This window comes from Salvelinus namaycush, chromosome 13 (assembly GCF_016432855.1).
Source record: "Salvelinus namaycush isolate Seneca chromosome 13, SaNama_1.0, whole genome shotgun sequence".
Taxonomy (NCBI): Eukaryota; Metazoa; Chordata; class Actinopteri; order Salmoniformes; family Salmonidae; genus Salvelinus; species Salvelinus namaycush.
Genome location: NC_052319.1, coordinates 33,902,676 through 33,922,532, shown reverse-complemented (window position 1 = coordinate 33,922,532; position 19,857 = coordinate 33,902,676). Strand labels below are relative to the sequence as shown.

Genomic DNA, 19,857 nt, shown 5'->3' with positions numbered 1-19,857 from the left:
GGAGGAATGGACCAAAATTCACCCAACTTGTTGTGGAAGGCTACCCGAAACATTTGACCGAAGTGAAACAATTTAAAGTCAATGCTACCAAATACAAATTGAGTGAATGTAAAGTTCTGACCCACTGGGTGTCATGTCCTGACCATAGAGAGTCCTTATTTTCTATGGTGGAGTAGGTCAGGGTGTGACTGGGGGGTTAGTCTAGTTTATTATTTCCATGTGGGTGTTCTAGTTTTCATGTTTCTATGTTGGTGATTTGTATGATTCCCAATTAGAGGCAGCTGGTAATCGTTGTCTCTAATTGGGGATCATATTTAAGTAGTGTTTGTTCCCACCTGTGTTTGTGGGATATTGTATTTTGAGTAAGTGTATGTAACACCTCTGTAGTCACGGTTCGTTGTTCGTTTATTGTTTTTGTTAAGTTTCACTATTAATAAATTATGTGGAACTCAACATTCGCTGCGCCTTGGTCCATTTCTACAAACGATCGTGACACTGGGAATGTGATGAAAAAAATAATAGCTGAAATAAATCATTCTCCCTACTATTATTCTGACATTTCACATTCTTAAAATAAAGTGGTGATCCTAACTGACCAAAGACAGGGAATTTTTACTAGGATTAAATGTCAGGAATTGTGAAAAGCTGAGTTTAAATGTATTTGGCTAAAGTGTATGTAAACTTCCGACTTCAACTGTAGATGTTCGGTTTATCAGGTCCCAGGCTCCCATGACTGTTATGATTATTTATATCCAAGTTAATAACAATTAGCTTTTTGCTTTATCCCCAGCTGTACCTGATAGAGCAGTTCTAGTCTCGCGTACTGAAAGAAGTCGTCTGACGCGTGTGAGGCTCATTGTGAGGGAGACTAGAGCAAACCCAGAAGTTCTGACTGAGTCCACATTTAAGTACCCCCAGGACAGTCCATTTACGTTGTGCTGTTATAATTTCAGTTATGAAATCCTGTGATTTCATTGGGGCAGTTCCCCATAGCTGCCAAAACAATCCAAGCAATGTTCGCACGGCCTATGCGCTCCCGGAGCGGCTGCTGAACAGCTTGTTTTTAATAATATATTTTTGAAAAAGAAAAACGTACACATTTCCTGCACGTTTATGAGCATTTAAAACATTATACATATTTTTTATTTTATTTACACTACCAGTCAATAGTTTGGACACACCTACTCATTCAAGGATTTTTCTTTATTTTTTAAAACTATTTTCTACATTGTAGAATAATAGTGAAGACATCAAAGCTATGAAGTAATGCATATAGAATCATGTAGTAACCAAAAAAGTGTTAAACAAAACAAAATATATTTTAAATTTTAGATTCTTCAAGTTAGCCACCCTTTGCCTTGATGACAGCTTTGCACACTCTTGGCAATCTCTCAACCAGCTTCATGAGGTAATCACCTGGAATACATTTCAATTAACAGATGTCCCTTGTTAAAAGTTAATTTGTGGAATTTCTTTCCCTCTTAATGTGTTTGAGGAAATCAGTTGTGTTGTGACAAGGAAGGGGTGGTATACAGAAGATAGCACTATTTGGTAAAAGACCAAGTCCATATTATGGCAAGAACAGCTCAAATAAGCTAAGAGAAATGACAGTCCATCATTACTTTAAGATATGAAAGTCAGTCAGAAAATTTCAAGAACTTTTAAAGTTTCATCAAGTGCAGTCGCAAAAGCCATCAAACGCTATGATGAAACTGTCTCTCATGAGGACCGCCACAGGAAAGGAAGACCCAGAGTTAGCTCTGCTGCAGAGGATAAGTTCATTAGAGTTACCGGCCTCAGAAATTGCAGCCCAAATAAATGCTTCACAGAGTTCAAGTAACAGACACAACTCAACATCAACTGTTCAGAGGAGACTGCGAGAATCAGGCCTTCCTGGTCAAATTGCTGCAAAGAAACCACTACTAAAGGACACCAATAATAAGAAGAGACTTGCTTGGGCCAAGAAACACAAGCAATGGACATTAGACCGGTGGAAATTTGTCCTTTGGTCTCATGAGTCCAAATTAGAGATTTTTGGTTCCAACTGTTTAGGTGAACAGATGATCTCTGCACGTGTGGTTCCCACCGTGAAGCATGGAGGAGGAGGTGTGATGGTGTGGGGGTGCTTTGCTGGTGACACTGGCAGTAATTTCTTTAGAATTTAAGGCACACTTAACCAGCATGGCTACCACAGCATTCTGCAGTGATATGCCATCCCATCTGGTTTGCGCTTAGTTAGACTATCATTTGTTTTTCAACAGGACAATGACCCAACACCTCCAGGTTGTGTAAGGCCTATTTGACCAAGAAGGAGAGTGATGGAGTGCTGCATCAGATGACCTGGCCTCCAAAATCACCCGACCTCAACACAATTTAGATGGTTTGGGATGAGTTGGACCACAGAGTGAAAAAATCAGCCAACAAATGCTCAGCATATGTGGGAATTCCTTCAAGACTGCATCTCAGGTGAAGCTGGTTGAGAGAATGCCAAGAGTGTGCAAAGCTGTCATCATGGCAAAGGGTGGCTAACTTGAAGAATCTAAAATTTAAAATATATTTTGTTTTGTTTAACACTTTTTTGGTTACTACATGATTCTATATGCATTACTTCATAGCTTTGATGTCTTCACTATTATTCTACAATGTAGAAAATAGTAAAAATAAAGAAAAACCATTGAATGAGTAGATGTGTCCAAACTTTTGACTGGTACTGTATATATATACAAATAAATAAATAAACATTTGGGGGGACCAATCACAAGTGGGGCACCGCCCCTAACGCCCCTAGGGTTGGCCGCCACTTTATCAAACCACATGTTTTATTCCATTCTAGCCATTACAACAGGGTTTCCCAAAGTCGGTCCTCAGGACACCAAAGGGTGCACATTTTGATCAAGCTTTGATCATTTGAATCAGCTGTGTAGTGCTAGGGCAAAACACAAAACGTGCAGCCCTTGGGGTCCCGAGGACCGAGTTTGGGAAACGCTGCATTACAATGTCTTCCAATATCTTCCTATGTCTTCCCCACCAGTCTCCTCTGATTCTTACAATGTGTGCATGTGACCGTTGGTCTATGTGGTTCAGATGGTTTCATCAGGTGGATAAATCCAAAAGTTCCTCTCTTCTTCAGGGACAAAGGGTGAATTGGGTGTGTTTGGATTGAAAGGAGAGCTGGGAGACAGAGGATTCACAGGAACTAAAGGTGAGTGGAGAGACACAACATTAAACCAAATAGCCAGTAAACCAAATCACTGTGAGCTTCATAGCATCAAACACCTACTGTATAGTGGCCATTGAGTGCTGACATGTATATTCTGAATATATGCCATGTAGCAGACACTTTACCCATATATGAATAATAATAAGATTTGGTAATTATCTGAATCGCCTTTCCTTGTTCCAGGTAATGATGGCCCCCCTGGTCCTCCTGGCCTCCACACCTTCATCAAGGGAGAAAGCGGCTTCCCAGGTAGTCAGGGCCCTCAGGGGCCTGTGGGGCCCTCAGGTTTCCCTGGGCTGAAAGGACAGCAAGGTGAGAGTTCAAACCATCCTATCTACAATGAGCCGATATATTATGACCAAACATCAGCTCTGATCACCCCATAATATATGATCTCCATCCATTCTCTCTCTCCCTCTTTTTTTTTCTCTTTCTCTCTCCATCTCTCTCCTCCCTCGCTATCTGTCTCCCAGGTATGACAGGTATTCAGGGTATTAAAGGTGACGAGGGGAACCCTGGGATTAATGGTCTCCCCGGAGCCAAGGGAGAACCAGGCCTGCTTGGTCCCTCAGGTGAGAGTCACATCCTCTTTGTCCAGTTTATAGCCACACTGAAAAGGATACCACACTGTATGTAGAATCGAATACTATCTGATGTTCTATTGTTATCCGGACGTGTGATTCTCAGACTGGGAACTAATGTTCCATTTGACCCTGACCTTCATCTTTGACCTTTGACCCTTGTCCCTATAGGACCGAGAGGGTATCCCGGACCCCCAGGACCTGATGGTGTTCCGGGTCAGGTAGGTCCTCCCGGCCCCTCCTCCATGGAGCATGGTTTCCTGGTAACCAGGCACAGCCAATCGGTGGAGGTTCCACAGTGTCCAGAGGGAACATCGCTGATCTATGATGGATACTCCCTACTCTACATCCAGGGCAATGAGCGTTCCCACGGACAGGACCTGGGTAAGAGAGAGAGAGCTAGGAAGAGAGATAGATGTTGTATCTAGCTTGTGATTCAATCAATCAATCAATCAAATGTATTTATGAAGCCCTATTTACATCAGCTGATGTCACAAAGTGCTGTACAGAAACCCAGCCTAAAACCCCAAACAGCAAGCAATACAGGTGTAGAAGCACAGTGGCTAGGAAAAGCTCCCTAGAAAGGCCAGAACCTAGAAAGAAACCTAGAGAGGAACCAAGCTATGAGGGGTGGCCAGTCCTCTTCTGGCTGTGCCGGGTGGAGATTATAACAGAACATGGCTAAGATGTTCAAATGTTCATAAATGACCAGCAGGGTCAAATAATAATAATCACAGTGGTTGTAGAGGGTGCAACAGGTCAGCACCTCAGGAGTAAATGTCAGTTGGCTTTTCATAGCCGATCATTCATTGTATCTCTACCGCTCCTGCTGTCTCTAGAGAGTTGAAAACAGCAGGTCTGGGACAGGTAGCACATCTGGTGAACAGGTCAGGGTTCCATAGCCTCAGGCAGAACAGTTGAAACTGGAACAGCAGCACGACCAGGTGGACTGGGGACAGCAAGGAGTCATCAGACCAGGTAGTCCTGAGGCATGGTCCCAGGGCTCAGGTCCTCCGAGAGAGAGAAAGACAGAAAAAAAGAGAGAAAGAAAGAAGGAAAGAGAGAAAGAGAGAAAAAGAGAGAGAATTAGAGAGACCATACTTAAATTCACACAGGACACCGGATAAGACAGGAAAAATACTCCAGGTATAACAGACTGACCCTAGCCCCCCGACACATTAACTATTGCAGCATAAATACTGGAGGCTGAGACAGGAGGGGTCGCGAGACACTGTGGCCCTGTCCGGGCCAAACAGGGCCAAACAGGCAGGATTTGACCCCACCCACTTTACCAAAGCACAGCCCCCACACCACTAGAGCGATATCTTCAACCACCAACTTACCATCCTGAGACAAGGCAGAGTATAGCCCACGAAGATCTCCTCCACGGCATAAACCCAAGGGGGGCGCCAACCCGGACAGGAAGATCACATCAGTGACTCAACCCACTCAAGTGACGCACCCCTCCTAGGGACGGCATGGAAGAGCACCAGTAAGCCAGTGACTCATCCCCAATAATAAGGTTTGAGGCAGAGAATCCCAGTGGAGAAAGGGGAACCAGCCAGGCAGAGACAGCAAGGACGGTTCTTTGCTCCAGTGCCTTTCCGTTCACCTTCACACTCCTGGCCCAGACTACACTCAATCATAGGACCTACTGAAGAGATGAGTCTTCAATAAAGACTTAAAGGTCGAGACCGAGTCTGCGTCTCTCACATGGATAGGCAGACCATTCCATAAAAATGGAGCTCTATAGGAGAAAGCCCTGCCTCCAGCTGTTTGCTTAGAAATTCTAGGGACAGTAAGGAGGCCTGCTTCTTGTGACCGTAGCGTACGTGTAGGTATGTATGGCAGGACCAAATCTGAAAGATAGGTAGGAGCAAACCCATGTAACGCTTTGTAGGTTAGCAGTAAAACCTTGAAATCAGCCCTTGCCTTAACAGGAAGCCAGTGTAGAGAGGCTAGCACTGGAGTAATATGATCAAATGTTTTGGTTCTAGTCAGGATTCTAGCAGCCGTATTTAGCACTAACTGAAGTTTATTTAGTGCTTTATCCGGGTAGCCGGAAAGTAGAGCATTGCAGTAGTCTAACCTAGAAGTGACAAAAGCATGGATTATTTTTCTGCATAATTTTTGGACAGAAAGTTTCTGATTTTTGCAATGTTACGTAGATGGAAAAAAGCTGTCCTTGTAACAGTCTTGATATGTTCGTCAAAAGAGAGATCAGATCAGCATCACACATAACTACTTGTGTGTATCTCTGTCTGTGTGTAGGTACGGCTGGTAGCTGTCTGAGGAAGTTCAGTCCCATGCCCTTCCTCTTCTGTAACATCAACAACGTCTGTTACTTTGCCTCCCGTAACGACTACTCCTATTGGCTTACCTCCCCTGAGCCCATGCCAATGAATATGGACCCTATCACCGGCCAGGGCATCAGGCCCTTCATCAGCAGGTAGCTGTGTGTGTGTGTGTGTGTGTGGGGGGGGGGGGGGGGGGGGGGGTCCACTTCAATCAGTGTAGATGAAAGGGAGGAGATGGGTTAAAGAAGAACTTTTAAGCCTTGAGACAATTGAGACATGGATTGTGTATGTGTGCCATTCAGAGGGTGAATGGGCAAGACAAAAGATGTAAGTGCCTTTGAACGGGGTATGGTAGTAGGTGCCAGGCGCACCGGTTTATGTCAAGAACTGCAACTCTGCTGGGATTTTCACACTCAACAGATTCCCGTGTGTATCAACAATGGTCCACCACCCAAACAACATGATTAATGCAACTGTGGGAAGCATTGGAGTCAACATGGGCCAGCATCCCTGTAGAATGCTTTCAAACCCTTGCCTCTGATGATTTGAGGTTGTTCTGAGGACAAAGGGGGTGCAAATCAATATTAGGAAGGTGTTTCTTATGTTTTGTACACTCAGTGTATGTTTCTGCTCTCACCTAGGATATATGTGTGTGGGTATGTTTGTAGGTGTATGTTTGTGTTGTGTGCATCCATGTAAGTGTGTGTGCATGGATAGCATGTGTATTGACCTCTACCTATGCCAACAGGTGTTCTGTGTGTGAGGCTCCTGCCATGGTGATAGCAGTACACAGTCAGAATATCATGATCCCATCATGCCCCAATGGCTGGGACTCACTCTGGATTGGCTACTCCTTCGTCATGGTGAGAGAGACAAAACAAATATTACAACGCCATGCCTGCTGTATCAGCACTTACCTTCTGTATCAGAACTTACCTTCTGTATCAGCACTTACCTTCTGTATCAGCACTTACCTTCTGTATCCGCACTTACCTTCTGTATCAGCACTTACCTTCTGTATCAGTACTTACCTTCTGTATCAGCACTTACCTTCTGTATCAGCACTTACCTTCTGTATCAGTAGCAGTACTCTCTCTCTTTCCTTCTCTCTGTGTAGCATACCAGTGCAGGTGCTGAGGGCTCTGGCCAGGCCCTGGCATCTCCTGGCTCCTGTCTAGAAGAGTTCCGGAGCGCTCCCTTCATCGAGTGTCACGGGCGTGGAACCTGCAACTACTACGCCAACTCCTACAGCTTCTGGCTGGCCGCCATCGAGGACGAGGAGATGTTTAGGTAAGCCAAGAACAACTCTCTTTCTCTCTCTCTCTCTCCCTCTATCTTTTCCTTTCTGGCTACCATAACTCTGACATGGTCTTGATTGATTGATGTCGTCTCACATCTGGTTCCAGGAAACCCGTGCCCACCACGCTAAAGGCAGGAAGTCTCCGGACTCACATTAGCCGTTGCCAGGTGTGCATGAAGAGGACATAGGCCTCGCCACTGACCTCTCTGTGACCCTTAACCTCCGACCACAACCCGTGACCCCACCCATCTATCCGCGGTGTGGCTTGACTTCTTGTTATTGATCAAAGGATGGTGCTATTTCACTGTGTGTGAGGGAGGAGAGGGACAGAGACACACACACTCTGTGAAACAGAACAACAAAATACCCAGAGATCGCCGAAAGAGCAGATCACCCACCCACACCCACACACACACACACACACACACACACACACACACACACACACACACACACACACACACACACACACACACACACACACACACCGGAGACCAAGCCATAACACCAACCGGCCCTTCGCTCCATCATGCAGAACACTTTACTAACATTATCACAACGTTTCTCTAATGAATGGCGCCCAGTTTACGACTGCACTGAGTACACCCCCCCTCCCCATTTGTAAACTGGCGTCCATTTTGAAAGGGGGTGTTTGTGCAAGTCAGGTGCTATTGAATCTTATCTATTTGCCTTATTATTTTCACTCAATGCCACTGACTTTCCGCTCTGAGTTACAGTTATAGATATTGTTATTGTTCTTCACTTCTTTTATCTTTTTACTCTTTAAATAACACAGTACTAATTTAAGAATGGGAGTTACCACTGGCTACAGATGCTTGTCACAGTAAGAGATCACCATAGGTTAAGTGTTGCTAGCACACAGGCATAGTGATGGTTATGTTGTAAATATATTGCTTTTCTTTTTCCTACCTAATATAACAGCCACCATAATCTCTATTTCAATTTGTATTTTATTTATGAGATTTATGAGAATATGTAGATTTGAGTTGCCAAAGAACCAAACAATGTGAGATATGAAAGTACAGTATGTTATTCTGGTCCAACCGGACCCAGGCACTTAAAGTTACAATACTGCGTTTAGCATTACATGTTACATTTAGCATTACATGTTACATTTAGCATTATATGTTACATTTAGCATTATATGTTACATTTAGCATTATATGTTACATTTAGCATTACATGTTACATTTAGCATTACATGTTACATTTAGCATTATATGTTACATTTAGCATTATATGTTACATTTAGCATTACATGTTACATTTAGCATTACATGTTACATTTAGCATTATATGTTACATTTAGCATTACATGTTACATTTAGCATTACATGTTACATTTAGCATTACATGCTACAGTTAGCATTTTATGTTATATTTAGCATTACCTGTTACATTTAGCATTTTATTTTACATTTAGCATTACATGCTACAGTTAGCATGTTATGTTACATTTAGCATTATATGTTACATTTAGCATTACATGTTACAGTTAGCAGTACATGTTACATTAAGCATACATCACTCCTGCCGCTATAGGCCAACACCTTCAGTGCCTTGTGGTTCACTATGAAAAACAGAACGGTGAAATAAAGCTGTGGCAGCATCACTGAAAGTGTGTGTGTATGTACAGTGCATTCGGAAAGTATTCAGACCCCTTGAGTTTTTACATATTTTGTTACCTTACAGCCTTATTCTAAAATGGATAACAAAAAAATCCTCATCAATCTACACACAATAACCCATAATGACAAGCGAAAACAGGTTTTTCAAATTTTTTGCAAATGTATTAAAAATAAAAAACTGAAAAACCTTATTTACATAAGTATTGTGTCGAGGCACAGATCTGGGGAAGGGTACCAAAAAAATGTCTGCAGCATTGAAGGTCCCCAAGAACACAGTGGCCTCCATCATTCTTAAATGGAAGAAGTTTGGAACCACTAAGACTCTTCCTAGAGCTGGCTGCCAGGCCAAACTGAGAAACTATCTCTGCAGCACTCCACCAATCAGGCCTTTATGGTAGAGTGGCCAGACGGAAGCCACTCCTCAGTAAAAGTTTGCCAAAATGCACCTAAAGACTCTCAGACCATGAGAAACAAGATTATCTTTGGCCTGAATGCCAATCGTCACGTCTGGAGGAAACCTGGCACCATCCCTACGGTGAAGCATGGTGATGGCAGCATCATGCTGTTTTTTTTCTTCTTCAGCGGCAGGGACTGGGAGACTAGTCAGGATCGAGGCAAAGATGAACAGAGCAAAGTACAGAGCGATCCTTGATGAAAACCTGCTCCAGAGCGCTCAGGACCTCAGACTGGGGCGAAGGTTCACCTTCCAACAGAACATCGACCCTAAGCACACAGCCAAGACAACGCAAGAGTTGCTTCGGGCCAAGTCTCTGAATGTCCTTGAGTGGCCCAGCCAGAGCCCGGACTTGAACCCAATCTAACATCTCTGGAGAGAGCTGAAAATAGCTGTGCAGCAACGCTCCCCATCCAACCTTACAGAGGTTGAGAGGATCTGCAGAGAAGAATGGGAGAAACTCCCCAAATACAGGTGTGCCAAGATTGTAGGGTCATACCCAAGAAGACTCGAGGTTGCAATTGCTGCCAAAAGTGCCTCAACAAAGTACTGAGTATAAGTTCTGAATACTTATGTAAATGTGATATTTCTGTTTTATATTTTTAATAAATTAGCAACAATTTCTAAAAACCTGTTTTTGCTTTGTCATTATGGGGTATTGTGTGTAGATTGATGAGGAACAAAAACTATTTAATGCATTTTATAATAAGGCTGTAACCTAACAAATTGTGGATACTTTCCGAATGCACTGTATGTGTATGTCATTGGAGTCCACACTGGCACATATTCACACACATACACACACACACACTCTTAGTATGGGGGGGGTAAGCTTGCCATGTCTATGCAGAGTGTTTGTGTGTTTTATCACAAGCCGAAGGAGTTTCCACACACACTCACACACACTTGCTCTTGTTGACGGAGGAAATTCATGGCGTGTAGTTTTTGTGCAGAAGAATCCTTAAAAAGAGGAAGAGAGTCGTCAAACACTTATCTGTTCACTCGGCCACTCAATCTACTTAGTGTGCAGCAATAGTTCTGTGTATGTTTCCGAATACGTCTTTCACATTATTTTGCATGTTGAAGATTATTAATCATATGCTAGAACGCAAAGAAAGGCACATGTATATTCTTATTATTACACTGATATACTTGACCATGCCAACTGAATAGCCTTACTCTTCCTGTACATACAGAACATAGAGGGAAAGGGGAAACCTAGTCAGTTGCACAACTGAATGCATTCAACCAAAATGTGTCTTCCGCATTTGACCCAACCCCTCTGAATCAGAGAGGTGCGGGCTGACTTCATCAACATCATTGACCTTTCAGTTACTGATCTAACACTCTTAATCACTAGGCTTCCTGTTGCCCCCTAGATAGGCCTAATGCAATAGTCTTCCTGTGACAATTAGCTAGATCGATTTAGATATACTAGATTTGCCATTTTGGTCAAAGACAGAGAGGGATGCATGTATGACTATGCATTTCAAGATTCCCGTGTGTTTTAAATCTACAGTACTTTCAAACAACTTTTTATAATTTATATTGCCAACTGGCAGGTGTCCCAAATCTAGAACATGAACCCTTCCCTGCTGCTCCCCTCTTTCTTCTGATGGTGAACTCTTGAACTCTAGAACCCTAGAACCAAGACTCTCCTCTCCCAGCCCTGAATCAGTCAAGTATCAAATTAATTAGATGGAAGAAATTAAGCTACCAGACCTTACAAGCTACTTGTAACCAACAATCTTTCATATAATTAGTTTTGACCCAATCAAAGCCTTTTGAAAGTAGAAGGCTCTCATTGGCTAACATGACTCATCCTGCCCTTTGGTCTTGGTCAATGAGAGTCAGATTCAGAGATGTATTTCCATATCACCTATACATGATTGCATCCTCTTCTCATATTATGTCAATACTCAACCATATTTTATGTGTTTTGTTATTATTCTTCCCAAATGCTCATTCATAAATACAGTATAAGCAGGACTCATTGTGGAATAAGACAGAGTTTGGAGACCAATTTGGCTGGAGAGTTCTCTGGTTGTAGTCCCTAGTTTATGATGAGTAAACAGACCAAAACTATTCCCCTCACCTCCCAGTCCCCATACTGTGTAACTCATTCAATAAAATAATTTCTATAACATATCATGCATTTTCATAACTGTGTCCTAGATATATGATATGATATCATATTGGTGGCAGCGTTGGGATACAGGCTACAGTTAGTCTGGGTACCAGTCTGTTTAGCTAACATTCCACTCTGTATTCCGTGTCATATGCCAAAGTTTAGCAGAAAGTTTAGCTAAACAGACTTCTATGGGCACGGGTAAGCCTCGAGCAAGGAGCGAACAACCACTGTAGACACAGATCTCAGTTATTTAACGTTAGTTATTACAGACAGATCTGGCATTTCTCCATCTGGAAATTACTACTTACAACACAACTGCAATTTTTTATTTTATATTTGTCCAAGATAGCTAGGTGCAAAGCTAGCAAGCGAGTAAATTTAAGATGCCTCTAGATCCAGTTCGCCAGCAGAGCAGCCCTCGCCAAAAAGACAGGTATGTCACTTTTGCTTTAAGAACTTTCTAATCACCTCTAAAGTTGTTTGGTATGCAATCGCACTAGCTACATATATTTAGCTGAAAATACTTGATGAAATGGATTGTTTCTTTGTAGCTAGCTATCTAGCTTGGTTGTAGGCTGTAGGTTACAGTAGGCAAGTACAGTAACATTGCAGTAGCTAGCTAACGTTACACCTTTACTGAATGACAACAATATAGCCTGAACACTGTTCTGTCTTGCTAGTTGGGCTTAGAAATTGACAAATGAACATATGGAGAGATCACACATACATGCAGCTGTGGTGGTGTCACTTGTCTGTAGCTATCTACCTGCTTTAAATAGTGAAAATACTCCAGCCTTTGGTGCTCCCGAGTGGCGCAGTGGTCTAAGGCACTGCATCTCAGCGCTAGACGCCTCACTACAGACACCCTGGTTCGAATCCAGCTGTATCACAAACGGCCGTGATTGGGAGTCCCATAGGGCAGCGCAGAATTGGGCCAGCGTCGTCCGGGTTTGACCGTCATTGTAAATAATAATTAGTTATTAACTGACTTGCCTAGTTAAATAAAGGTTGAATAAAATAAACAGCAGGTCTCCCATGAACAAGTGATGTTGACCTCAATGGGACAACCAGGTAATTAAAGCTACAATGTTCTGTGCATTCTCACTAGATAGAAGTGTGTGGTGCAAGGTTCAGTGGAAGATTTTCAAAAGAAAATAGATAATGATAGTCTCTGCAATTTTCAGTCAGATGAGACACCTGGTCTCATTCATTTACAGATTGAGAATGATTTCCATATCTGTTATTGCTAACGGTGTTGCTTTTAATAAACACACAGTAAACCAAAAGCTGCCACCATTGCAGTGGGTGCCGGATAGACAATGGTGGTAAATATCTCATTCAAATTTTAATTAATTCATTAATGTGGCCACTTAATTTACTGTATGGTTATCGTTATAAGTTATGCATACTTAATGTTAATATTCCTTTACCATAGGTCCTTCATTCTCGAATGTGAAGCCGACTGACCCTAGCAGGAAGGACCAGAGAAAAGTGTTTGCTTAAGGTATGACTTCATATTGAGTAAAATGTAATTCCACTCAAGTTCAGATTTAGATTTAGAGTGACTGACATGAATTGGAACGTAAAAAGCATGAGCTGGCACACACACAGATAAAATACTTTTCTGTCGAGGTGGTGACTAACGGTGAATAAACTGTAAGCTATAATATATATATATATAAACTCCCAGTCATTTATTGGGTAAAACACCAATGTTTCGGCATCACTGTGCCTTCTTCAGGGTAATGTCATGAATGATTGAACCAGGCTATGTAGACAAACAGTGCAATAAGTGCAACCAATGACAATAGTGAGCGGTGTGACAAGATTATTAGGTTAATAAGAATGAATTGAGTGAAACAGTTAAAAGACAATAGTTTACAGCATGTTGAATATATTAGGCTATTATTATCATATGGCAACATAGTTAAATATTGTACATAATATTAACATCAGCATACACAATTGTAATAAAACATGTGTTACATGAAATCTTTTGGTTCAACCATAATGCATAATAGCATCATCAACAGGGGGAACATATTGGGTGTACGCTGATAAGCTGTAGAAAGAATATATTAATTGGTAAGACTTGTTCATAAAAAACAAGAATAATTGTTCATGAGAAGGGCCTGAGATCAAAGTCAATATACAGACCACTAAGGGTCAATGTTTTTGAATTGGAACATGAGCAGGCTTATTAGTCTACACTCAGGTGGAACAACAGATGGATTCATTAGTCAACAACGGTTGTGTCAATGAATGCATATTACAAAGGTTGAGAGGTGCGTACACACTTCCAATGTGGCCTACATCTGTTATTAAACTTGAGTGATGACTAAGCCCTAAAGGTTGTGAAACTTCACATGATTAAGCCTATGTCAGTTAAGATCGGAATGTTTGCTATCCTACTTACTGTACACTGTTGATAGTACTTGATGCCAAAGCTAATCACTGAATATCCTACTACAAGGACTCAGTCAGGTTGCTAAACGTCTGTATCGTATGAACACACACACCAGGGGTTGTCAGGGCGAATACTCTAAGCAGTCAGGAAAAGATCGTATTGTGCTTTTAGTGACTGAATGGAACAAAAAAGAAACAGCACAGCAACATGATCGCTCCGCCTCTCAATCACACGCTCACTCACATAATTTAGCTTCATGATCATTCTCATTTAACCTGTACTGCTCTGGCGTTCCGCCAGCGGAACTCCTCCCACATTCCACTGAAAAGGCAGAGCGCGAAATTCAAAATATATTTTTTAGAAATATTTAACTTTCACACATTAACAAGTCCAATACAGCAAATGAAAGGTACACATCTTGTGAATCCAGCCAACATGTCCGATTTTTAAAATGTTTTACAGCGAAAACAGCACGTATATTTATGTTAGCTCACCACCAAATACAAAAAAGGTGTAACGGTTGTCCTCCTCCTCTTCGTCCGAAGAGGAGGAGTAGGGATTGGACCAAAGCGCAGCGTTGTGATATGACATAATGAATTTATTAAAGTAATGACGAAACACGAAAATACTTCAACAAACTACAAAAACAAATAAACGATGTAGACAGACCTGAACGAGAGAACTTACATAAACACGAAGAACGCATGAACAGGTACAGACTACACAAACGAACGAACAAACAAAACAGTCCCGTGTGGTGCACAGACACAAACACGGAAGACAACCACCCACAAACAAACAGTGTGAACAGCCTACCTTTATATGGTTCTCAATCAGAGGAAACGTCAAACACCTGTCCCTGATTGAGAACCATATAAGGCTATTTACCAATGACCTAAACATAGAAACACAAAACATAGAATGCCCACCCCAACTCACGCCCTGACCAACTAAACACATACAAAAACAAGAGAAAACAGGTCAGGAACGTGACAAAAGGACAGACATTTTTCACAGCACAGGTAGCATGCACAAAGCCAACCTAACTAACCAAGAACCAACCAAACTAACCAACAAACAACTTCATCAGATGACAGTCTTATAACATGTTATTCAATAAATCTATGTTTTGTTCGAAAAATTTGCATATTTCAGGTATAAATCATAGTTTACATTGCAGCTACAATCAGAAATTGCACCGAAAGCAGACAGAATAATTACAGACACCATCGTCAAATACCTAAATACTCATCATAAAACATTTCTGAAAAATACATAGTGTACAGCAAATGAAAGACAGGCATCTTGTGATTCCAGACAATATTTCCGATTTCTTAAGTGTTTTACAGCGAAAACACAATATAGCGTTATATTAGCTTACCACAATAGCCAGAAACACAAGCCATTTCCCAGCAGCAAAAGTTAGCGATCGTAACAAACCAGCAAAAGATATATAATTTTTGACTAACCTTGATATGCTTCATCAGATGACAGTCCTATAACATCAGGTTATACATACACTTATGTTTTGTTCGAAAATGTGCATATTTAGAGCTGAAATCAGTGGTTATACATTGTGCTAACGTAGCTACTTTTTCCCACAACGTCCGGATATTTTTCTGACACTTTTTCTGACACACATATTCTGACCAAATAGCTATTCATAAACATAACTAAAAAATACATGTTGTATAGGAAATGATAGATACACTAGTTCTTAATGCAATCGCCGTGTTAGAATTCTAAAAATAACTTCATTACGACATAAGGCTTACGTTATGGCGAGCGAGTGCCCAAAACCTGGGCGCAAAACTAATAGTACACAGTTCGACAGATATATGAAATAGCATCATAAAATGGGTCCTACTTTTGATGAGCTTCCATCAGAATGTTGTACAAGAGGTCCTTTGTCAAGAACAATCGTTGTTTGGATTTAGAACGTCCTTTTTCCCTCTTGAATTAGCAAGCGCACTAGCCAAGTGGCGCGAAGCTCTCCTTCCTGAACAAAGGCACACAACGCAACACGCCTAACGTCCCGAATAAATTTCAATAGTCTAATAAAACTATATTGAAAAAACATACTTTACGAGGATATTGTCACATGTATCAAATAAAATCAAAGCCGGAGATAGTAGTCGCCTATAACGACAGCTTATCAGAAGGCAATCCCCGGTTCCTTCTCGCGCCTTCCTGAAAACAGGAAATGGGTGACACGTCATTCCAAGAGGATTTATTCCAACTCAGACCAAGATAAACACTCCATTTCTTCTCTCACTGCCTCTTGATATCTAGGGGAAGGTGTATGACGTGCATGTATACTAATACGTATCATGCCCATTTATAGGCAGGACCTAGAACAGAGCATAGTTTTCAGACTTTCCACTTCCTGGTCAGGAAGTTTGTGCCAAATGAGTTCTGTTTTACTCACAGATATAATTCAAACGGTTTTAGAAACTAGAGAGTGTTTTCGTTCCAATAGTAATAATAATATGCATATTGTACGAGCAAGAATTGAGTACGAGGCCGTTTAAATTGGGCACGATTTTCCCCCAAAGTGAAAACAGCGCCCTCTGTCCTCAACAGGTTTTAAGGTAATTGGGCCTCTATTTTAGGAGAGGAATGACATGCATGACCTTCTGTCTCTCCTCTCTACTGAGACCGATCTGGCCGCAGCAGCGCAGGCCCAGCTCTAACAGTGGTCTTCCCAACCGGCTGTCTTGTTCTGCTCCCCTTTGGCAACAGCTACCGCCACAACAAAAGAGGATTGCTCTGAAGAGTACCTGCTGGATACAGGTAATTGAAATGATATCACACACACGCACGCACGCACGCACGCACACACGCACGCACGCACACACACACACACACACACACACACACACACACACACACACACACACACACACACACACTTGAAGTTTGCACTGTCGGTTAGGGGCTCATAAGTAAGCATTTCACTGTAAGGTCTGTTGTATTCGGCGCATGTGACTAATTATATTATATTTGAACATTTGATTTGATTCAGGTTAGTGTATAGTAAAAGCTTTGTCATTAAAATAATATTGTGCCTCTTTTAGAGCACACCTCTGCCAGCCACACCACCACTGCCCTTGACAGCTTCTCCACTGGGCCCATCAAGAGATGAGGTCGCGTCTTCATCTTGGACCACGACCGATGGACAGAGCCCATTAGAGCTGCCAGTGATGGGCTACTGGCCAATCACCACGAGGAAGAAGATATCCTGAAGCGGGTGAATCTGCTCTGCTCTTAACACCACCCCAGAGAAGCTCCTAGAGACACACAGCTGTGGCATTATGTTACTGTAGAGAGTGAAACAGTCAGTGTCCCAGTCATGTCCTCAGTCATGTCCCCTGCCACCTACACTTACCCAGCAGAAGGCCTCACCTACTCAACGTTTCCATTTGAGGATTTAGCTTCCGCTGCCTCCTTTCAATGGGAACTGGAGGCCTCGAAGCAGAGGGGGCAGTGAGGAAGGAGCGAACAGAGGAAAGAGATGAGCATCCCTCCGGCCGTCTGTACAGGTTCTGCCAGCAGCCGCTGAAACAAATCTCCAGCCCATATCAGCTTTTCTTGAGTGGTAGGAAAATATCTACTGCCTAGTGTTTCCCCTGTACATTGTACAGGGCATTGGAGGGAGCTCCAACAGTCTGCCTTTTATGAGACTGAAAAGAAGAGATGGATGGTGGAGAAGGGTAGTGACTCTATACACACGTACACACAGAAATAAATAGGAGTTGCAAATCTATTGTCATGGAAATTACCACCAGGGATTCAAAGTCAAACTTAAATGAATAATGATTTATTTTCAGTTAACTGGAGAGATTTCAACAAACTTAATGCACCATAGTACACGTCGGTCAGGAGCTCTGTCTCTCAATTGTTCGCGGATGATGTGTCTCCTTTTGGGCAGCTCACAGTAAGGGTCTGGGCGGGTCCTCGTTGTCTTTTGGTCTGATGGAAATTTCCTTCATGCTTCATGAAATGTGCCACCAGTTTTCCTCGCAGACCCTCACTGGAAAGCTCCGCAGGCAGAATCAATCATCCGGTTCTTGATGCCAAATTGTCTTGGAAATTACCACCAGGGACTCAAAGTCAAACTTAAACGAATCATTATTTATTGTCAGTTAACTGGAGAAGTTCCAACAAACTTAATGCACCATAGTACACGTTGGTCGGGAGCTCTCCGGGGCAGTCCCGTTAGTTCTCTTATATACTGCTTACACAGACAAGTTATATTTGCATGATTTACATTATACATTATTCCTGATTAATTCATTTGGTTAACTATCAAAGGAGGTTCTATCAAAATACGTCATTATAAGTAAGCGAAATGAACACATAAAACCAGACACTTCATCCTTTCAAATCCTTCGTTCTGGGTTGTGCAATCCAACTTGTAAAACCATTGCAGTAGAATGTTTTATGCTTCACTACAGGACACTATTTCCATTGGTGGAAGTGGTTTGGACTCTCGTTTGATTTGTATCTATTTCACTGTCCATTATTTTACATTTAATCAGTAAGGCCAGAGGAGGTGTGGTATATGGCCAATATACCACGGTTAAGGGCTGTTCTTATGCAAGATACAACGCAGAGTGCCTGGACACAGCCTTAGTTGTGGCATATTGTCCATATATCACAAACCCCAGAGGTGCCTTATTGCTGTTATAAACTGGTTACCAGTGTAATTAGAGCAGTAAAACTACATGTGCTTTCAGCCAATCAGAATTCAGGACTCAAACCACCCAGTTTATAATACTGAACATACATTGCTGTATATTTTGTTGTACAAAGTTTTGTGCTCCAACACTATCATAAATATGTCTGTGATTTCATTAAAGTAAACCTCAAAGTAAAGTAATATTCTCTGAGTTGCTTCAATGTTGTCTTTATGAATAAGATACATGCATGTCCATTGTTCTCCAACACTGTCATAAATATGCCTTTGATTTTATTAAGTTAAACCTTAACTTAAACCAATCTTCTCTTAGTTTTTCATGTTGTCTTTATATGCGTTAAAATGGAAATGCAACTTCCTCCAAATGCAAAACGTCCTCCAGCTATTTCTGAACTTTTACTTTTGAAAAGCGATATCCCAACTATAAATATAGTCAAGTACACACACATTTTTTACAAAAGTAATTCAGTTGTTCTGATGGGAATCTGTGATGTCATAGGCCTCCTTGCTTGAGGAACAATAGAGGAGCAAAAGAGAACAAAAGAGGAAAGCATTTATGCGAATGCATTTACATTCGCATATCAAACTGTTTATGCTAAACAGACCTAAAACCACTATCCAGCTTTGTTGTATGAAAAAATGAACAAATAGGTGTTGCTCATGACTGCAACTGCCGAGGTAGAATGTTGAAAGTAGAACAATCCACTTTATGTGTTTATCTTCAGATTGATCTTTTATTGACCTACTTTGCATCTCACAGGGTATGGATGTTACTGCTCTGAAGAGGCACTCAGTTAATCACAATGTGTCCTCTGAGGTAATAAACATTATTAAAGACAAAAAAAATCTATAAACTGATTCAACTTTACTAAAACTCTATCACAAGTTGTAATGTAATTATTGTTTTAAGTACAGTGTACCAACTTCTGAGGGAATAAACTCTCTTTTGTAAATGTTTTAAAATCATAGTACAGTGTAACAATCGTAGTACAGTGTAACAATCATAGTACAGTGTAACAATCCTAGTACAGTGTAACAATCCTAGTACAGTGTAACAATCCTAGTACAGTGTAACAATCATAGTACAGTGTAACAATCCTAGTACAGTGTAACAATCAT

At 41.6% G+C, this 19,857-nt stretch overlaps 1 protein-coding gene and 1 long non-coding RNA gene across 6 annotated transcripts in view; both read left to right on the top strand.

Annotated features, from left to right (window-relative positions):
* The window catches only part of LOC120058458 (collagen alpha-1(IV) chain-like), a 34,956-nt gene extending 26,601 nt beyond the window's left edge, over positions 1-8,355 (top strand). For both annotated transcript variants that reach the window (XM_039007125.1, XM_039007124.1), the window contains 8 exons: positions 3,131-3,202; positions 3,404-3,532; positions 3,694-3,792; positions 3,973-4,185; positions 6,073-6,250; positions 6,847-6,961; positions 7,216-7,388; positions 7,505-8,355. In XM_039007125.1, coding sequence (XP_038863053.1) covers positions 3,131-3,202; positions 3,404-3,532; positions 3,694-3,792; positions 3,973-4,185; positions 6,073-6,250; positions 6,847-6,961; positions 7,216-7,388; positions 7,505-7,586 — 1,061 coding nt within the window. In that variant the 3' untranslated portion in view covers positions 7,587-8,355. The remainder of the gene's footprint in view (positions 1-3,130; positions 3,203-3,403; positions 3,533-3,693; positions 3,793-3,972; positions 4,186-6,072; positions 6,251-6,846; positions 6,962-7,215; positions 7,389-7,504) is intronic.
* Positions 8,356-10,160: 1,805 nt separating this feature from the next.
* Positions 10,161-18,927, top strand: LOC120058457. Of its 4 annotated transcripts, none has more exons than XR_005478013.1 (5): positions 10,161-12,065; positions 12,909-12,954; positions 13,068-13,136; positions 16,623-16,832; positions 17,117-18,927. It is a non-coding gene; the product is annotated as an uncharacterized LOC120058457 (long non-coding RNA). The 4 variants fall into 4 exon arrangements; XR_005478012.1 differs by having other exon boundaries at positions 12,909-12,957; XR_005478011.1 differs by having other exon boundaries at positions 12,909-13,136.
* Positions 18,928-19,857: the final 930 nt, after the last annotated feature.